Source organism: Lissotriton helveticus, chromosome 6 (assembly GCF_964261635.1).
Source record: "Lissotriton helveticus chromosome 6, aLisHel1.1, whole genome shotgun sequence".
Taxonomy (NCBI): domain Eukaryota; kingdom Metazoa; phylum Chordata; class Amphibia; order Caudata; family Salamandridae; genus Lissotriton; species Lissotriton helveticus.
Genome location: NC_136067.1, coordinates 1938725248 through 1938747960, shown reverse-complemented (window position 1 = coordinate 1938747960; position 22713 = coordinate 1938725248). Strand labels below are relative to the sequence as shown.

Here is a 22713-nt window from a genome sequence, read left to right as displayed (position 1 = left end):
TGTGAATAAAGACATAAGCAATGACTTATGATATCTCCTCAATAAGATGAAGCGTCGGTTCTTATCGAACAGCAAGCTCGAGACGCCTGTCTAGGCATAACCTCCAACCGGGGAGACTCACTGAAGCAATAGAGAAGTGACTGGTTAAATAACCGAATCAATGATAACCAGAGGATCTTCCTATAACTAGTGATAGAGTCTATATGTTTAGCATGTCGGTGACAATACAGAAGGGGGCAATCAGTCTTGGCCATGCAATTAATAACACTTCTTGTGCAGTCTAAATGTATGACCAATGAAAACACAATGTACATGTCAAATTGGATATCAGCTTCTCTTGCATAGGTACCTGAAGAGCATCTGCTTCAATCTCAGATGTGTTCTAACAGCTCTGAAATCTACCCATGCCTGAAAATGTACAGGGGTTTCAGTACCCCATCTCACTGTGTCTAGTTCATGCGTGTTTCTCAAAGAAAGAGAAGTCCCTGTGTGTAATTGTGCAATGATGGACATGTTGATGGTGTGAGCCATTGTTGCTAAATCGATTCTTTTCATCTCTCAACTCTAAGAACCACCCATGTGCAATTCTCGGTGTATCCTTTGACTCTTGACGCTAGCTTCTCGTCGGAAAGAAAGATAAAACTCTGAGTGGAAGGCCTGGTCAAGCATCAATTACAATATGGTCAACACTGACCATGGCAAACAACCTAACCTTTGGACAGACTGCAAAGTGCAATGAGTACAAACCTATGTGGCCAAGCTAAGTACTAACCTCAAAAAGCTGTAATACCATCAAACCTCCCTTAAACGATCAATGCAAGATGCAAACTAATGCGAAATCATCTGCACTGCAATAGGTCCTACTGGAAGGCTGAGACTATCTGTGGAGACTACTGCCACAGTAGGCACCCATCACAGCGCCTAGACGTCGAAACACCAGCTTCTTAGAATTGGTGAAAGCAATTACAATGCTCTTGTAATAATGAGGGCAAATTAATAAATGGCTTTTATTTTGATTTGTCGCAGTGACGGATATAAGAAAGCAGACTGTTTATTACTCATATACCTGTGTGCCAGGAAGTAGCTCCAAAGCAACATGTTAAGCGCTATACAAAATAAACAGTAAATGCATTGCACTGTATTATGACTGTGGTGTTAGAAGCATTTTATTTTCACTGATGGTATTTGCCTAGGTGCTCGCCATGTGAAACACTACTTAAAGAAATACTTTTTACCTGTGCCGCCTCAATCCTGCGGGAAGGTGTGTGGTGCACCTCTTGCAGAGCTGAAACCCACAGGCAAAACTTCTTTTTTAAAGAGTTCTTTGCCGATGAAGGAAGCCTTGATGCATGGTACAACAAGCAGGCGAATACTGCTTCTGTTACATTTTACGTTAGACAGAGACCATTTACTAAAGTCCACAGCCTTCTTTGCACCCCAAGCATTGGTAAAGTATAAAAGTTTATTTTATTTTAAAAACTATTACAAATGTTTTAATGTTAAACATTAAAGTAAATGAAAGTTACATATTTATTTTAAATGTAGAACAAAAGACAATAATGCTACAAACTATTACTGAGTAGAAAACGTACATGTGGGGTTCTCCCCATAGAAAAGATATGAGACGTGAATGTGGAGAGCTACACTCATAGCTTTGTGAATAGCATTTTGTAGTAATTTTACACATGCAAAGCTCTACACGTCATAGAACCAGAATACCGTATCAGCCGCATACACTTTCACCAACACACCAGACACCTACTCTCTGCCTCACTCTCACACATTCCCCGCATCCGCAAAAGCAAAACTGGATGTTGCTCATTCTCATACATTACACCCAAGACATGGAACGACCACCCTCAACACATCGGAGCCTACTACTCACGCCTTGGGTTCCGCAAGAAGCTGAAGACCTGTCTCTTCATAAAAGCACCTTGGGGTATGGGGTACACAAACCCACACTCCTGCCCAAGGGCCTGAATACCCTATTCGGGTGATAAGTGTGCATTACAAATCAATATAACGTAACATATTACTGCAGTACATTTATTAGTAGTAAGTGCAGTTTATAAATTGCCCTCTATATTTTTTAAGTTGCAGTTTGGAAATAGCTGTCGGCCATCTTGGAATGCTAAATTAATAAAGTATAAGCCATGTATGGCCAACTTTGAATGCTTTTTCTTAACAGCAAAAATCATTCCAAGAAGGCTGAGCATAAGTGCACATGCATGCTGGTGCACCAGCTGCCATTTTTGATTTATTTTTGTCATAAAGATACAGGGGCTGATTCCGATCCTGTAAAAAGCGCTCCGAATCGTCGTACGGAGCGTTTTTCCTGTACGAATCGTACCCGTAACCGTCCCCGTACGTACAACGTAGTACGATTCACCCCCAATGCAGCCATCCGTACGAATCGTACCAGGAACCGTACGAATGGAATTTCCATTCGAATCGCCCTCGGAACCCTCTGTACGCGACATTTGTACGGTTCGCGGCTGATTTTTATGACCCGGCAAGTACGATTTGTGTCAGGTACGCACCGTACGACCCTTTTCCTACGGGAGCTGAAAACAGCTGTAAAAGCAGAGTTCGCCCCGAAACAGGTACGGAACGTCCCCCCCCGGGTACGGCGCGTACCCCCCATGATCATAGGGGTACGTGCCGTATACCCAGCGCACATGGGGTACGCACCGTACCCCATGTGCGCTGGGCATACGGCGCGTACCACATGTGCGATGGCTGTACGGCGCGTACCCCCCATGTTCTCAGGGGTACGCGCGTACCCCTGCGATCATGGGTGGTACGGGCCGTACAGTGTGTATGTGATTGTGCGCTTTTCCATACGAATCGCCCTTACCTGACGTGGACCGTACGAATCGCGTCCTCATGCCCCGGTCCGGATCGTACTCGCCGGGTCGTATGGCATGTTCACGAGTCGTACGGATCACGGTTTCAGCCTCGCAATACGTACGGATCGCGACTATTCGGACGGATTGACGGACTACGAATCGTACTACGTGACTCGGACGTACGGGTACGATTCGTACGGCGACGGCCCTGAATCAAAATCGTACGGACGTTATTTTTCCAGGATCGGAATCGGCCCCACAGTGTCCAAAATAGCCACCCATGCATACAAGCTGTTACACAGACATTTAGGACTTTTTTTCTTGCGCCTTTACACAACCTTAAAACAAACAATTGGCAAGCCAATTAGCTCTGTGCCTGCTTATTACAGATCAAACCAACTGGTGTTCCAAGTGCTTGCTTTTTGAACTTTCTATCTCAAATCTTTTATCTAATGCAGTGTCCTTGCTGCAGATGTGCACGATCCACCTAAGAGAATGACATTGTCAGCAAAATAGTTGAGGGCTCTGGTCATGATGGCTTGTCAGAGATGCACCTGGTACTGAAGACAGTGGAGTTCCATCAGGATGGAGGTGTTGTGATCATATTAATTTAGGCCACTGTGATTCAACTTCCGTATTAGAACAGAATTGTAAGATTGTGGGGAGAATTTTCAAGGAGGTAGGTCAAAAATGAGAAGCTAAGAACTTCCCTAATTACAAAGACAAGGGAGCAGCCACAGTTTTAAATTTCCTTGGCATCTTTCAAATTGCACTTTTGGTCAATCTCACTTTAGTAATTCATCACAAACAAAAATCGCCATACAAAAATCCATACTACTGGACAGGTTGTTCTCTTCCTTTGATACAGACATGAGAAAATGTTGTGTCCAACATAGGGAAACAACCTTTACAATGCAACTTTTACATCGCACTACCATTACAACACAGTTTTTACATCGCAACATCCTTTACATAGCATGTCGTTACGAAGCAGACATTACATCGCAAGACATTACACCACATACCATTACAACACTTAGTACCCTTACACTATCCAACACTTACCCTACTGTTGCACTCACTGGAGTTAGAATAGTAATTATTATCCCTATACTATCCAACACTTTCCCTACTGTTGCACTCACTGGAGTTAGAATAGTAATTATTACCCCTACACTTACCCTACAGTTGCACTCACTGGAGTTAGAATAGTAATTATTACCCCTACACTATCCAACACTTTCCCTACTGTTGCACTCACTGGAGTTAGAATAGTAATTTTTACCCTTACACTATCCAACACTTACCATACAGTTGCACTCACTGGAGTTAGAATAGTAATTATTACCCCTACACTATTCAACACTTACCCTACTGTTGCACTCACTGGAGTTAGAATAGTAATTATTACCCCTACACTATCCAACACTTACCCTACTGTTGCACTCACTGGAGTTAGAATAGTAATTATTACCCCTACACTAGCCAACACTTACCCTACAGTTGCACTCACTGGAGTTAGAATAGTAATTATTACCCCTACACTATCCAACACTCTCCCTACTGTTGCACTCAATGGAGTTAGAATAGTAATTATTACCCCTACACTATCCAACACTTACCCTACAGTTGCACTCACTGGAGCTAGAATAGTAATTATTACCCCTACACTATCCAACACTTACCCTACTGTTGCACTCACTGGAATTAGAATAGTAATTTTTACCCCTACACTATCCAACACTTACCATACAGTTGCACTCACTGGAGTTAGAATAGTAATTTTTACCCCTACACTATCCAACACTTACCCTTCTGTTGCACTCACTGCAGTTAGAATAGTAATTTATAGCCCTACACTATCCAACACCTACCCTACTGTTGCACTCACTGGAGTTAGAATAGTAATTATTACCCCTACACTATCCAACACTTACCCTACAGTTGCACTCACTGGAGTTAGAATAGTAATTTTTACCCCTACACTATCCAACACTTACCATACAGTTCCACTCACTGGAGTTAGAATAGTAATTATTACCCCTACACTATCCAACACTTACCCTACTGTTGCACTCACTGAAGTTAGAATATTAATTTTTACCCCTACACTATCCAACACTTACCATACAGTTGCACTCACTGGAGTTAGAATAGTAATGATTACCCCTACACTATCCAACACGTACCCCACAGTTGCACTCACTGGAGTTAGAATAGTAATTATTACCCCTACACTATCCAACACTTTCCCTAATGTTGCACTCACTGGAGTTAGAATAGTAATTATTACCCCTACACTATCCAACACTTACCCTACAGTTGCACTCACTGGAGTTAGAATAGTAATTTTTACCCCTACACTATCCAACACTTACCATACAGTTGCACTCACTGGAGTTAGAATAGTAATTTTTACCCCTACGCTATCTAACACTAACCATACAGTTGCACTCACTGGAGTTAGAATAGTAATTTTTACCCCTACACTATCCAACACTTACCCTACAGTTGCACTCACTGGAGTTAGAATAGTAATTTTTACCCCTACGCTATCTAACACTTACCTTAAATGCGATGTAATGATATGCGTTGTAATGGTATGCGTTGTAAATGTATAATGCGATGCAATGGAATGGGTTGTAAAGGTAGTTTCTAAAAATGCGTTATATTGACATGCGATGTAAAATCATGCGATGTAAAGGATGTTGCGATGTAAAAACTGCGTTGTAAAGGCATGCGTTGTAAAAGTATGCTTTGTAAGGTCATACAACCCCAACATATGACCCACATTATGGTTTGCTGTCTCTTGTAATACGCTTTTCTTCTGTCCTCCAACAGAATCTTCCCCAAACATCTGACATTTCAGTTTAAAAAGCCGATACATCTGTCCAATTAGTAGCATAAAACAGTACTAAACAGCACAAGAGGCAAAAAAGAGCACATCTGCTCTATTTGGAGTGATTGTTCTGCTGCAGTGGTGTAGTGCCAGTTTTGGAGACCATCACTTTTAAACCAAATCATTGGTAGCTCCTACATACATCATCCTCAACCTGCCTGACACAAGCCCCCATTCGAGAAAATGCCTTGTTTAGAATTTATATGATGAAATTACACTATTAATACCTGCTATTACAGTGATCTTAGACTTTGATAAATGTTTGTGTTGCAATAGGAGAGAAAACAGAGTTGCACTGAAGAAAGTACTGCAAATCCCAGAGGCTTAGTGTGACACATAATTGAAACCCCAACATCCATACCCTTGAAAAGCTTGAAAAACGGGTCCTAATGTGGTTGTTTTTTTCTTATTTTGTCTCCCGCAGAGGCCTTTACCTGATATCACTGTGGGAACCTCTTAACTGCCTGAAAATAAGGGGACAAGCACAGTCCTCCTACTTTCTCAGTGTATTCACCTGAGTTTGTTCAGAATCCTGTTGGTTTAACCACATAACCACACCTCAAACAACTCACTGTTAGCACAAGAATTTGATAATGCTGATGGTGCAGATGCATGAACATTTAGTAGCAGGAAAAAAACAGATTGAGCTCATACAGGGATATCAGTAGCAACCATGACAGGAGGAAAGACGGCTCACACACAGACTGATACACCTTAGGGATCTGGTTACAAGAGGGCGGGATTTAAGGGCAGTGAACTTTACTCTATGAAATACCAATACTACGGGATTCAGTATTACTCTTGGGAAATCCTCAAATGATTCAGGAGCAGATGTATGACTGTTTTTTAAGGTCACAAACAAAAGTTCGGCCCGTTTACGACCGTAAAATTGGTCAGCCCCATGTACAAACCATATTTTGCGACTCGCTAATCTATTAGCGACTCGCAAAATATGATTTGCGACTCGCTATTAGGAAGGGGCAATGTATGATTGTTTTGCGACTGCATTAGCGGTCGCAAAACACTTGCAGTTTACCACCCTGCCCCTAAAAAATGAAACTGAACAGTTTCATTTTCCTTTAAAGAAAACGGCTGCATTAAAAAAAACTGCTTTATTAAAAAAGCAGTCAAAGACATGGAGGTCTGCTGACCCCAGCAGGCCACCATCCGTGTGAATGCTAGCCATTCCCAATGTGGTCGCAAATTGCGACTGCCTCATGAATATTAATGAGTCATGCAATTTGCGACCCCATTGGGAATCGCAAACAGAGTCTGAGACACTGTTGTACATTCACTTTTGCGAGTCGCAAATTGTGAGTCGCAACTTGACTCAATTTGCGACTCGCAAATGTGAATGTTCATACATCTGGCCCTCAGAGTTAATGAGGCTGGCATGAGACAAAACATGCAGTATCACAATGTATGCACAAATTATTACAAGCGGTCCCTCTTTCTGCACTCTTTTCTCCACACAAATGTTGCCATGTTTTCCTAGCAAAATGTGTAAACAAAATGGAAGGGAAATAAATGGTGCCAGGGTCAAAACTGTGCATTGAGTGAGGTCAATGGGCATAACCTCAACATCTCGGGGTACCTTAATAATGTGATAGGAAGATTGAACTTTAGAGAGTTTATTGCTAAGATCAGTCTTGGTGCCCTTGCTGGGCCACACTAAGGGGCCCATTAGGATGGCGGGCGGATTGCCCCCGCCATCCTCAACAGAATGACCCCCGCCACATTAGGATGGCTGGGGGGTCCGCGGCGGATGGAAAAAGTGCTTGTCCATGGTGACGGTGTCTGCGAGACATCGCCAACCATATTAGGATGAGTGCGGTCAGATGCTTCTCCACGGCCGCCGTGGAGAAGCATGCAGTCTTTACTTTGGGAGCCCATTGCAGGCCCCCATGGTGAAGGTGAGGTGGGGGGTGCACATGGGGGGTACCTGTGGTACCCCCCTGAATTTGCATACATGCAGCAGGCACCGCACGGTGCCTGCCACTTTGTGTATGCAAATGCACAACATGCATTTGTCACATTGCGGCGAGTGCTGGTGTAAACACCGCCCGCCGCAATGTTACAAATGCATGATGCGCCCGCCAGTGTGGTGGGCGCATCATAATTTGCATGGTGGGACCGCCACTCAGGCCGCAGGCGGTCCCATTTTCCACGGGGATGTCCGCCCGCCATACTAATGTGCCCCTAAGTCTTGACGAGAACCCTCTTGCAGTTTACAGCTTCACCCAAGGCACTCCTGCTATTTAGATGGCATCATTGTAGTGCAAGAGGTTCCTTATTATCCTCTGGGGCTGGCTGTTTCAGTCTGCTGCCTTTTTAGCTCAAACTGCCCCCTGTATTAAACACAAAATAATGCTGTTTTGTTTTTGAAGTAGCAATCTCATAGGCAACTATATGAGATTTCTGCTTAAATAACTCTGGTCATTACAGTAAATAACTATTTTTTTTAAGATTTAGTTTAAGACAAATTAACATTTTTCCTTTCGCCACGTGCATGTGGCCACTGTGCTAACAGAGAATGGCCCAAATATTGTTTGTCCTTAACAACTTTATATTGCCCAGATGTCTTATTTTGCACATCTGCTCAACTCAGTGTGTTTGCCTTGCTACCTTTCCAAGGAGTTGAAGAAATATTAAATAGTAAATATTTGATATGAAATAAATTGTTCATTCTGGGGCGACTACTTCACTAATGTCTTATTCAGGCCTTGAAATCAAGCGATTTGTGTGAGATCGTGATGCTAAAGTCATCCATGCAAACCTAGTAGTCGAAGCATCCACTTACTTCTCTCGTGGCCTTAGCATGCTGTCAACGTAGTTGAAGTCGGTGTCCTCTTAATGCAAGTCGGTGTCCTTCTAATGCTTGCAGCTAATAGCAGAGGAACAGTCTAGACTCTATCCTTCCCTTTTAAATGTCTATTATTGTGCATCTCATGGGTGCCTCCCATTCCTTATTCTGTATGTGAAATGCTGCAAATTGCACTGGTCTTGTCAACAGAACCATCTATTTCTGTATCTAGTAATTATGTTGAATCTCATTGTCTGCTGAAGCTGTTTTGAATTCCAGAACACTGCTCTGTGTTTGGGGTATTCATGCCAGTACTCGCCAACAGCTGCACAGAACAGAAATAGAAATTGGCTATTCAGTTTTGAAAACAGTTGATTATTAGCTTCTAAGAACTTGATTGCAACCCAAACCCTGAGGTTCCTGTGCATAAGCAATAGAAACCTTGCTTTCTTGTAAGTTTTATAATTTATTGAGTTTCCCGGCAATCCATGATGTCTGCAGTGACACCCTTTATTAATACAAACAGACAACCAAATCTGTGTACAATCCAAACACAAGCACGCTGCAAAAATTGATGCACTAGAAGCAAATAAGCAAAACTCATGTGTATTTGTTAGACACTTCCCATCCCACCTTCAGAAGAGATTACTAAATACCCACACTTTCAAGATCTACCTCCCTGAATTCTAGGATCCCACATTTCTATGATCTTTTATGAAATATCCTATGTTGTTTAAACATTTACATTTGTAAGTGGCTTGTTGCCTAAACAATGACTCCATGCAACACTCTCCCAAGCTTAGTATACACCCAGGAGTAAAGCAATACTGCACTAACTAACACACATAAACTTCAGCTGTGAGAGAAAGTACTTTAATTCATTCAGGCAAACTACTAATCAAACAATCTAAGTGTATCAAGGGCACCCTCTTGCCTTCAGAGCAGTAAATCCCTGAGACTTGACACACTTCTCTTAACAAAATGAAAACTCCGAAACTGTCTTTATTGGTAAGTAACTCCAGAATCTGGAACTCTATCACCTGTACTATCAGGACCAACACCTCCTCGGTCACTTCCAGGTAAGTAACGAAAGCCTTCTCGTCCTGAAAAGTATGGTCCTGGTTGGATTATACTAACTTTTTGACTTCTGTGGACCCCCGCTTAATCATGACTGGAACCCGGGGACCCCCATTGGGTCATTACTGGAAGACAGGGACGCCAGCCTAAGCATTTTCAATTATTTAATCAGAAAAACTATACACCTAAAATACAGGAACAAAGGATTCATCAAACAAAAACATAAATGATTACATGAACTCACAAACAAATATAAAAAATAACACGTTTATGGGAAGGTGGGAGCCTTTCTAAATTCAATTGAGGTCACTCATCATCCATACTATATTCTGTTTGATGCACTTGCTCTGCTCCCGTGAATCAATCTGAGGATACCAACTTCCTTTTTTGCTTCCAATTTCAAATTCCTAACCATTTATACAATGTTTAAGAATTTTCAAGTTTACAATTTGCTTCTTTATTTATAAACATTTTGCTAATCTGTAATATTATTTAATTTTCTAACCAGTAGAGGACCCCCTGACTCGGCTTTGCTGACAACCTGTAGTAGTGACTGAATCCTTGTACCGACTGCTATAAATATTTCCCAGATTGTTTTTATCTTCTGGTATTTATATTGTGTATATCACACCTTGCACCATCTTTGTATGCAGACTTTGAGCCATGTTGTTATTGCTGACGGACATTTTCGCCACCTGCACTGCAGAGACTAATTAAAGAACGCTGCTGTTGGAGTTGGTGAAATTCCGGTGGGCAGGATAGAGAGGGGAGCAAACGAATGGGGAAAGGGACCCCCCAAAAAAACTTTGATCCCCTTTGGGGAATGCCCCCCCCCGAATAATAAAACAGTAATTAGCATGGAACAATCATCCACGTTCAGGATGTGCCAGTGTTTGTCCCGCAGTGGAATATTCACAAATGGACCAACTTCTGTTAACGCGTTGCTTTTATAAAGTAGTATTTTGATAAAAAGCACTCAACTGCCATGCGGTTTCCCATAAATTTCCAAATAAATACACAAACAAATTGAGACATTTCACTGTTCGCCCGCATGATTGCACCTGAAGGTTACATCCTACTGCGGTACCGCACCCAGACTGCACTTACCTTTATCTCGGTTTGGATGCTACACTTGACCAGTTTGAAGTTCTTTCCCAAGAAGGAGTTGTTACTGTGGAAACAGACTTTGAGAATTCGCACATCATCCTTGTTGGTATCGTCATCTATCAAGGGCTCAGATGGCTCTTCTTCCTTTCGAAATGAAATACCCCTCAACCGGGAGAGAGTGGACGGGTTCAAGGACATCCTTAGATGTGGAGGTCTACTAAGAGTGGAGCATCACTTGCCTGTGGGATGGAGAAAAAAATCCTTCAGCATTCCACAGATGTAAAAAAGAAGGCAGAACCTCATACAGCATCACATTTTTCCTGAAAGTCAGAACCACAAAATAATGCACTAAAACATTTGCCAAACATCATAAGTTAACATTTCACTGGTTGGTCCAAGAGGGCAGGATGTTCAAGATAATCACTGATGCAATCCCTATTTAAATGAATGAAAAGTGAATGCATCATGGACTAGAAGACAATTTCTATTTAAGTTTGTATATGTGAATGTATTTTGGCTGGATATCCTTAAACTCTGCCTTGGAGACAGCTCTCATTAATCCAATGGTGGACAACAACGCACTATCACATTACATCGATTAAATTATCATACACCTAAATGTCTCTTCCCGAACAATCTACTTTAGCCCCAAAGCCTAGCAAAATGTTCCACTGTGCAAATCTTTTACCACCAGAATTTGTGAGAACTGGTACCCAAAAGTAAAATCTTTGACTACTGTCAGTGAACAGAGATGCTCTTCTTGCTCTTAGTGATTTTAATTAGTGGGTGACTGTCATCCTCCCAGCCGTGATCTAACCTGTCAAGTGCGCACTAGTTGGAGACATTCTCTGATGGATGATTGGCATTTTAGGAATGGCCAACAACTTTCAAGGCAGTGGCCGGGAGGCTGAGGGACACATCAGTTCTGATTGAGGTGATCCAGATTGCAAGTTGCTAGATCCTCAACACCTTTTGTAAAGAAAGGCATAATAGACAAGTCTTTGCTGGTCAGTCTTATCTTGATGGAATGGTTTGCCTTAGAGTCAGTGTCAGCCTGCTCCCTGGGCTTTTTGGGACTTTAGTAGAGCAAGGTTCCAGTGATTTTGAAGTTTTTTTGTCTTTTTGATCTTCTCCTTCAACCACTACTCAGTGAGTGGTTGTGTTAGGGATAGTTTATTTAGTTAGCTGTTTACACTTATTGTCTGGTTTATCTACACATGTTTATCCTCCATTGCTGTCACAACTGTTCATTGGCTTTCTCTGTGGCACTATTTGAGCCCTATTTCTAAAACAAAATACAAAAATAGGATATTCCGTAGCTTAAGTCTCTGTGGAGGTGTATAGTCATGACTGTTATACATGTTTTATATATTTTTGGTCACATTGATAGTTCAGTTGTTAATGAGCATTCTGTGGGGTTTTTTGCAGCTCAGCTTTTACTACAAATGCCGCAAAAGAAGAGACCCTCTTGTGATGATGTCCTCTTTCTGACTCCTCTTACCCCTATGTTGGAAACTCTAATAAGCTGGTTTAATTAGCCTCTGTGTTTGCAAGTTGAATGTGAGTGTCCTTGCTGCAAATGTCAAGCACACAAAGTAAGAAGATGTGCGTGTCACAATAAATGAGTCAGACTTACTGCCTTGTCATGAATTTTCATAATAAACAAATCAGACTCCGGCATCGGACATAACATTTCCCAATTAATCATTCTGGCCTATAGCCTTTATCATTGACTTGTCACCATAACCAACTTAGGCCTACTGTATTGAGCATAGGCCTATCCACAAACCATTAGGCATAGCGCTAAAAATGTTTTTTAAATGATGGAATAACAGTTCGAAAAACAATATACAACCGCTCGTTAGTGGGTTTAATAAGGATTTTCAAGAATAAACCTTCTATCGACAGGGTTAGTCAGAGGGGTAACCAACATCAAAACCTTGCACTAATACAGTATTCAATGCATTCCATGTAATAAAATACATGTATACAGGCTCTAGGACTTTTGCCTTTAACATTTGCTTTCCACAATACATAAGTCAAGCTTTCTGCCTTTGTTTCAACTTTTCTAAATTGACAGATCGAACCTATGGCATCAACATCCCTTTTCCCAACAAACCAATCAGGTCTGCAGCCTTCATCATTGGTGTGCCATGGTAACCAACTCAGACCTGCTCTACTGGGCATAGGCTTTCCCACAAGGTAACCATCAAGCAGACAGTGCCATCCTTAGAAATATGTACAAGGTCACAGTTGGCAAAACAGAACAATATACAGCTCTCTCTAGGAGGGCTTAACAAGGATTGTCACAGTGCAAATATTCTACTTCCTGGTTAGCCAGAGGTGGTAACCAACACCAAAACCTTCATGTAACAAAATACCGGTATACAGGCATTAGCACAGTGTCAGTGTGCTCTATAAATAAAATAACAGTAATACAAATAACAATAATAATCACAACAACATAGTGATACACTGTGGGGAAGTAATAAAAGTGACTATTTGATGAAAATCTTTGAAAATCCAAACGTGCACATTTATCCAAATGAAAAGCTGATATTTTTGAACAAAGGGAACTTTTCTTTACCACAGGGTGAGCTTTGGATTTGGAGGCATTAGGTTATTCAACCAAAAGGAAAAGTAAGAATTTGCCCATTGGTTTTCCAATGACTGAAGTGGAGACATTTCCTCGTACTATTGAGATAGTGGGGCCAGAAACTATAAGAATGATTCACATAAAGTATATGTTTGCTGTATTATATCTATACCCTGAACAGCAGCTCTAGGTTCTGCGAATGTGAGGTCTGTCTAACATGAGAAATTTCTCTGCTGGCTACGGCCTGAGATTGTAAGACCAAGTGGCACCCCTCCCCAAGGGGACCCCATCCGCCAGGGCCTTATGCATTTGAGTGAGGGTCGATGTGGCCCCCTGCTTGAGCCTTTACAAGGCCTTGGGGATCATATCCCACAGGGCCAGTATTTAACTTTAAAGGGGAGAGAGGTGCCGCGCAGCCCACCCACCCGAGCCTTAGAAAAGGTCCTGAGAAACCCAGGGACGTGTTTTTCTTTTGGTTTTTTTAAGGGGAGGGGGCTGCATGCCTTTTCCGAACCTTGTTCCCCCATCCCCAGGTGCTCAATTTAATTATTGTGGGAAGAGGGGGCACGCAGCCCCCCTCCCCAATCTGTTTTCAGCTGTATGGTCCCCCTCCCTTTTTAAAAACAAAATACAGCCCTAGGGGAAGAGGTTCGAGAAAGACGGGTGTGGGGAGGCCAAGCGCCCCCCCTTTACAATAAAGTACAGACCTGGAGGATGGGATTCCCAGGGCTAGCTTAGAAAGACTCGCAGGCCCGGACTGGCCGTTGCGGGCACCGGGCAATCCCCCGGTCGGCCGCAAGGGTGGGGGCCGTTTTTGGGCCCCTGGGGGCCGTTTTTGTTACAGGGCCGTTTTTGCAGCATAGCTGCAAAATCGGCCCTGTAACAAATTCGGCGGAAAAGCGGCCCTGGTAAAAAGCTCGGTGGCATCCCCCTCTCACCCCTCCCCCCCCCCGGGGAGGAGGGGGGCCGGCCTAGCACTTTGCCAGGGCCGGTTTTCGTTCCCAGTCCGGCCCTGAAGACTCGGGGAGGGGCCCTTGCCCTTATGCTTTAAAAAAAACATTCTGACACATGGGGTGGGGCTTATTGGGTAATTAGGCGCAGGGAGGGATGCTGTACACCTCCCTTTAATAATTACTCGGTCCTGGGGGATGGGTTCGCAGGGGCCAAAAGAGGCTTATGGAGGAGAGCCACGTGCAGCGCCTCTTTTTCAAAAAAATGAACGGCCCTGGTGAATGGGGTATCTGGGGCCTATTAGAGCTCAGGAAAACAGGGGCCACAGAACCCCTCCCACTTTTTTATTGTATTTGTCCTCAAGGGATGTGATCCCAGGAGCCTATTAGGGCTCGGGGAGGGGTGCTGCACCCACTTCCCCTTAGATTTTGGCCCCAGGGCCCAAGAAAGCTCAGGAAGGGGGTCAGGCAGCCCACACTACCCTTTTTAGGTCTCGCTGGAATAGCATCCGAAGGATGCGTCCAGCTGGAGACGTATAGCTGGCCGTCTCGGGGGAATTAGGGACAAAAGGGTGTTACGAGCTTTGCCGTGCGGATTTGGGTGCGCGAACGCGCACGTCCAGCCTCGCGCCGCGCCGTGCACATCCCCGGCTCCGATTTCTTCAAGTTGGCACACATGCGCGCGCATATACACACACACAGACAGACAGACACTCGCTCGCTCACACACCCCCCCCCCACAGTCATCGGTCTCTTTTAAGCACACACACGCATACACACACACGCATACACACAGACTCCAAGACACATACACACACGCACGCTCAAACACACATACAGAGCCACACCTCCGCCCTCGCAGCTCAGCAAAGGCCCCTACTCACCGGTACTCGTCTCCAGGCGAGGGCTCGTTGCAGGCGGCGGCGGTCTCTTCCTTCGGTGCGGGGCTCTCTCACCTCACGGGAGCCCCGCTAGCGCCAGCCGCCCTTCTCCTCCTGCCCACACGTCACAGTGCTGGGTAGGCTCCTGCCTGGGCTTTCGGTGTGTGTTGATGTCCCGCCCCCGGCCTGCCTGACTTCCGCCCGGGATTGTGCACGCCACGCAGTGTCAGCACAAAAGGTTTCTTTGCAAACCTCTGCAAATTAGGGAAAAACACAGTACTTGACAAACTTTTTTTGAGGCGATGTCCTAGTAAAACCCGGATTTTTAATGTATTTTAAATCCAACACCCTTTAGTGCATGTTTCTTCTTACTCTCTCCCCTGTCTGCTACTCACACTTCACATCTACCCCCTACTCTCTACATGTGGCACCGTGACTCCCCAAAGTTTATTGCATCCTGTGCCTCTCCTATGTGTTATTTATTTATTTATTTTACACGCAGCTAAGACAGGTCCTACCTCGCTGCTCTCCAAGATGGGTGTCTAACCATCTTAAAATGGTAAAGTAAAACAAAGGGGACACCATGTCCTGGTGCATTTGCACATATATATACTGAAAAATAAACCCCTATGTAACTCTCACCACGCTGGTGCCAGCCACTTTCCTAAAGTTTGCAGGTTCCACACTCTGTGTTTGCTTTTAAATTTGTATGTTTATTAAATAATAGCTAGTCCCTGTCACCTACTACACATTGCACCTTGCATTTTAAGATTTTGTTTTTGTATTTTTATTCATCCATTCACACCCTTTACGTTAATATAGCCAATGCTTTACTGTATATGAAGCATCGCCAGAGTGGCTTTTTAATATTGTTTTGGTTGTGTTTTGCAATGCTAAGGTGTGAATCCTATTCAGTAGTATCCGGGAAGGTTGGATTACAAATGCTATAGGTGTCACATTTGCGAAGGTTATAACTATTGGCATTGTAAATGACAAAGCTATTAATTTAGCTATTTAAAAAAAAAAACATAAATAAAAAAATTGACATTTACAAGACCAATAGCTCAAACTTTCCTAATGCGAGACCTATTGCATTGCAAATGCTTGTTTATTGTGTTAGGCCCCAGAGGATGAGGTCCCCAGGAACTATTAAGGTTAAGGGAGGGGGGCTGGACATCCTCTTACCCTGTTTAATTGGAACTGGCCACAGGGATGGAGTCCCAGAGGCCAATTGAGGGTTGGGGAGAGGGCTGCATGCCCCCCTCCCCTTAATATATATGTTTTGCCCCATGGGATGGGGTCCCAGAAGCCCAAAGGCCAACCCTACGTTGCGCACGCCAAAGACTGTGCACAGTGTAGAGTTAGCAGCCTGCTGGGGGCTACAGGGCCTGGCAGCAGGCCAAGCCCTGTGGCCAACACCCTCCTGCACATGGCCTAATGCAATTTGCAGCATGGAGTCGGCTGCCTGCGGGGAGTAGAAAGCAGAGCCTGGCTGCAAAGCAGCCATTGCGGATTATCCAACGCCACATGCAACGAAAGCCGTGTACAGCATGGGGTTGTCTGCCTCCGGGTCACTTGGCCAGCACCAGTCCCTGTTGCCAACTCCCTGCTGTGCATGGCCAATGGTCTTGTGCAGTGTGGGGTTGGCTGCCTGTGGGGGGTTTGCCGCAGGCCAGGCCCTGCGACCAACCCCCACCACTTTACGTATGGTAATAAAATATTAGTTTACATTTAAAAAAACACTAGAAATTCACTGAAAAAACAAAGATTAAAGTAACGTTATAGATAGGTGTGATAAAAATATGTTTTTGTGTAAATAAAACCACAGAATTTCACTGAACAAACCAAAGTTGATAATAACGTTATTGTTAGGTGAATAAGTCAGTGACAACATTAACGTTTTGAACAAAAAAAAACATAGAAATTTGTCAGTTATATTTAGCAAAGCTAACTATAATTTGTTCCCCCACCATGCACTGCTTATGACCTAAAGTGAAATAAACCACAAGGGCTAATTCAATAAGAACATTGGTACCTTTATTTTTGAACAACCAAAAAATATGGCAACTAGATATTTTGTTTGTTTACACTTTTAGAAAGTTGGCTTTTTCTTGTCCCAACCATTTGGTGCCTGAAGTCTTTATCCTGGGTCACATGACTGGATGTAGCTGGCAGTTTATCTGTGTATATTGCTCCCAAACAGTGAAACAAAGGGGGTAGAGATGTTGACAGGAAGAGCCATCTCTGACTTGATGTCCAGCGCACTCACAAAGAGTTTTGGCACTAGTCTTTTGTGTCCCTACTCAAGCTGGGGCAGGGATGGTGGAAACCTTTAGAACTTTCTCCTACTTCAAAGTGGGCACCAGATTTAAAAAGTGGATCCTCATACCAAACTCTCTAGTACACCTCTGGGCCTGCTGCATGAGTGAGAAAGGACTGACCCTGCATCTCAAACCCAAGACCACCATAGTGACTCCAAGGGCTAGTTAGCTGGCTTCCTGATCAAAGCCTCAAGGACAGAAAAGGCTCCAACCACCTTGAACTCAGCACCTGCACTCTGCCTACTGTGAGTCCAACCCCCCCCAAGTTGTGCCACCCCAGTCTTGGACCCTTGGAATTGGGTCTAAAGATGCTCTGCCAGCCCATCTCTAGTACTGTGGGCAGAATCAATGCAGCGTGATGCCTTTCCTCACAGCTCTGCTTGGTAACCGCTGTAGTGCGACACAACCCAGATGCCAGGCCTTGCATCACAGCCCGCAGACTCCTCGGAACTGCTGCTGCACAACGAATCCTTGATGCAGGCCTTCACATAACAAGCCCTGCATCAACACCATCCTAGACGATTAAGCAGGACTCTCCACTGCAGCTTCTTCTGAACCAAGAAATACATCCAGGAAGCAGGATCTCGCAAAGCTCCTCAAACAAGCAATTAAGATACTTAGCTCACCTGGCCTAACTTGGTCCCTGCATCCGGCCTGCGCTCCATTGCAGTCAGCCTGAACTTGCGACTTTGTCTCAGTCCAGCGTGACCAAATAACTAAAGTTGCCGCTTTGTACTTATAGGCACTTTTTTCACTTAAATCTTTAAAATTGCATTTCTCCAGTTCTACTGGATTTTTGTAATTTTGGCCTCAAATAATTTATTTAAAAAAGACAAATGTAGAAGCATGAAATTCTTACTTGAAGCTGCAGTTCCACTAGTCATTATTAGGTGTCCCTCAAGTAAAATGCAAATGCATTGATATTCTATTGTGAAGGTGCAGTTCTAGAGGTCCTTACATAGAAGCCCTCAAAAGACAAATGCAAAAGCACTGACAAATGCTTACATCAAGCCACAGTTCCACTAGTAATCACTACTGCCCCACAAAAATTTCATGCAAAAGCACTGCAATTATTTCATGGAGCTGCAATTCCACAAGTTCTTACTAGGTGTCCCTTTCTAGTCAAATGCAAAAGCTTTGAAATCTGTACATAAAGCCTCAGTTTCACTAGTCATTACTAGGGGTCCCTATTGAGTCAGATGCAAAAGCATGAAGCTGCAGTTCCATTAGTCTTTACTTGCTGTGCCTCACCTGTCAACTGCAAAAGAATTGAAATTCTTACACAAATTTAAGAGTTGATCACACCATACTTATAAGAGGAACTTGTATTAATTGGTAAGTAGAGGTACATATAGGCTGTCTATGTTTCAATGGGAGTAAACTTTGTGTTGCAGTTCAGGGGAATGATTACTGCATACTGACAGTAATCCTACAACACTCCAGTAGGGGAGAAAACGTTTTATAAGTAATTACTCGAGGGCTCTCGCGAGTCAGATAAAAATGGCTGAAATGTCTATCACAAACCTGTGGAGGGGTGTTTTCAGTCAAAATATTTGCAAATACACTCTAGCTACTCAAATGACTTGTGCTCATTTTCAGTAGAATAAATAAATATGCCTAAACTGGTTTCTAGTGAAGAATGTCCCTTGTAATTTACAAATGTACTGAGTTCTGAAAATAGTTGTTGTAACCTCTCTATACATAAGGAGCATCAGTCATTGGGAAGTGCAAGTGTCTAACAATGTCTGTTTTTGTGGAACTATTTTAGATGTATGTGTACAAGCGCAAAATGCAGTCACTCAAAGTGAAAGCATCCAGTGGCTGGAGTGGGCCGGTCTATTGATGTATACCTTCTGTTGGGGTGAGAGGGAGCAGAATTTGAGTGACATATCAACAGACTAGTGGTAATTGGGAGCTCCTATGCATTTATGTATTTTGTGTATGATATTTTTTTTGAAAACATGAGGATGGCAAGGCAGCTAAAGGTTTATTTAGGCTAGACCTAAAAAGAAGCTGGCTAGCACTTGTTCTACTTGTAGGCCTTCTTTTTGGAAATTTAGTAGGAGACACAATAACTCATAGATAGGGACGTGTTATGATATTAAAATGTCACACAAGCACACATTGTTGTCTCTATTAAATTCAACATGCAGTCAGAAGCACTGAAAAATGTGATTGTGCGGCCACAGTGTTTACCACATAATATGAATTTGCTGCACTCAACTTATATTCCAGAAAAAGAACAAATAATTGCTGCACACAGGGAGCAATGGTACAGCACAAGTAAGCCCTGTTTAGGAGTGGCATAAGATATTGCCGCTGATACAATTATAAACCTCTGGGCGCCTAATATATTTTGTGAGATAAATTACTGGAATCACAGGTTTTGCTCTAAAATGGGGATAGCATATTTTACCAGTGCATTGCACACAAAAACCCATATGCTCTTTTATTTCCCAGGCATTTTCTCCTGGTAAATTTCAACAGGCATGACCTGCCATAATTTAATGTCAGATGGGGTCTTTATGTCATCTGATAATTCCCAAGTGTGGTAAAATTTGCATCATTGATGACTGCAATCCCTCCATAAAAATGATCACATTCTTGCCAACTTGTAATGGGGGTTAAACCAGCTACTGATTGTTATAGTCATTTCAACATGGCACTCGGACATTAGAAGAATCACAAACTAAGTGAGACATACTTCAGTCTCCCATAATTCAAGTGATGCATAATTCGAGCTGCCCTGCATATATTCTATTTGCAGCCTATTGCAATGAACAAGGATATACCTATTTCACTGGCAACATAATAAGCAGTAAGATATTACACCTAACACTGCATACAAGAGATGTTGGCTATTTCCTGCAGTGCTGAAACATGGATCCATCCCTCAGCACTCCCCAGCATCCCTACAGCATTTCCCCCTGAGCACAGACTGATTAGATTAGATAGAGCCTAAAACTGGAGGTGGAGTGGCTATTGCGTTCCACAATCTGGCAAAAATCACCTTATTGGCGACTGGGTTGAGCTCTACCGAGCCTATTCACAGAAATAATCTGAGACAAAGTCCTAAACTTACTACTTTTGGTATTCACAGAAGGCATTTAGTAGTAGTAAAGTTAGGATTTTGTCTTAAAACCAAAATGTAAGACAAACTAAAGTTTAACTTAAGTCAAAATCCTAATTTAAGACAAACTCCTAACAAGACAAAATCCTAACTTTACTACTATTAAATGCCTTCTGTGAATACCAAAAGTAGTAAGTTTAGGATTTTACCTCAGATTAGTTCTGTGAATCGGCCACTACATTTTCAAACTTGACACTTTCAGGTGCTGCCTGGAAAGGGGCTTTAGTTTACTGCACTCCGGGACCTAAAAAAGAGTTCCATACCAAGCTAATTGAATGTATAGCACAGTACATTCTAGCTGCCGATAACCTTATGCTGATAGGTGACTTCAACTATCATGCAGAGCTGTACTCCACTCCAAAAACTATACTTCTGCTTTTAGATTTTTGAGTTGCTGTGAATGCATCAAAAAGTATCTGGCACCACTCAGATAGCGTGTCATACTTTGGATCTTATTTTAACCAACTCCCCTGACGGATCATTTCTCCATAAACTTTCAGCTCCACATTGGGGAACTAACTGGTCACAAGGCAGCAGACCCCAGAATGATTAGGCCATGGATGAGGGTCTTGTTCACCTCTTTCATGCCATTCTTTCCCACCCAACCCTCCACAATGCACTCAGATGTTAACCTCGACCTGGAAGATTTCCAGAGCTCCTTTTCTCACGCTTTAGATAACATTGCTCCAGCTAAACTGAGCCACCCAAGGCCGAATAAAACCCTCTTCCCTTGGTAATCGGAGGACCGCAAAACAGAAAAATCGGTGTGTAGAAAATACAAAAGTAAAAGGCGAACCACAAAATCTCCCCCTGGTAAAATGGCATGTAAATCGACATTAGGCACTTACTACAAAAACATTAGGGAAGGTCGGAGGACGCAAATAGTGAATAGATTAAATAACGCTAGAAACTCGACCAAGAAATTATATAAGGTTCTAAAAGAGTGTACTAAACCTACTGCCTGATCCTCTCCCATTCCAGCAATCCAGCAATCCAGTCTCTGTGCGATGACCTCGCAGATCACTTCGAAGGAACATTTTTCCAAAATTTACTGTGATTTATCCAGCGGCTTTACATAAGTAGAAATGCCCGCCCACGCTCTCAGCCACTAACCATTTGGCACTTTTAAAGGATTACAATCCTATTACTTCAGAGAAAGTCCTAGTCCTGATGAGCAAAATTAAATCAGACTCACCATCTGAGCTCTCACACCCACACATCTTGAGGACTGTTGCTCCGGCACTTCTTCTGCCTATTGCTTGCCAGTTTGCTAGTACCGAAACCCTTACTTCGAGCTGGAAAGCAGCTCAGTTGATGCCTAGCTTAAACAAACCTAATGAAGAACCCCTTGAGCTAGCCAACTACAGGCCGATATCGCTGCTTCCATTTCTCAGTAAAAATAATAGTGTCTTTAGTAAACAAACGACTCACATCTTTTAAGGAAAACCATTTCCTATTGGACTCCTCAAAGTCAGGCTTTTGTGCCTCCTACAGCACAGAAATTGCGCTTGTGGTGGTATCAGATACCATCAGACTCTCTCTTGACAAAGGTCTCCCGCCATCCTGGTATTACTCGACCTATCCGCAGCGTTCAACACCATCTCACACTCTGTCTTGATCCAGAGACTCCTTGCTCCACTACCATACATTGGAGGTTCCAGATATCAGTGCTCCAACCCCGCAGTAAGTTAAACCTTTGTTCCACTTCAGTCTACCTGCCATCAATTCATAAGAGTTGGGACTTAAAGGTGGTGAGATCACTCTGAAACTGGTCTCCACGGTCACATGCTCGATATTGGTGTTGGACAGTTTGATGTCATTGAGCTCTGATAATATCATTTCAAGAGTGCTGGAAGCCATGTCTAGTTTTGTGGTGAGGCAGAGGGTTGTTGTTTTCCCAAAAGAGCCTCAGAAAAAGGAAATTGCCACAATGCCTTATTACCAGGCATGAAAAGACTTAGGGGCACATTATGATGGCAGACGGACCTGAGTCCGTCCGCCACCATAGAGTAGGAGGGAACCTCCGCATGGGCTGCGGAGTTCCCTCCTGTGCAATTAGGATGTGACCGCCACCTTGGCGGTCACATCCTCTATTTTTAA

At 43.2% G+C, this 22713-nt stretch overlaps 1 protein-coding gene across 5 annotated transcripts in view; it reads right to left on the bottom strand.

The window, feature by feature from the left end:
• The window catches only part of PTK2B (protein tyrosine kinase 2 beta), a 500318-nt gene that overhangs the window by 169484 nt on the left and 308121 nt on the right, over positions 1-22713 (bottom strand). For all 5 annotated transcript variants that reach the window (XM_078649940.1, XM_078649942.1, XM_078649937.1 and 2 more), the window contains one exon: positions 10736-10974. In XM_078649940.1, the coding sequence (XP_078506066.1) occupies positions 10736-10933 (198 nt within the window). In that variant the 5' untranslated portion in view covers positions 10934-10974. The remainder of the gene's footprint in view (positions 1-10735; positions 10975-22713) is intronic.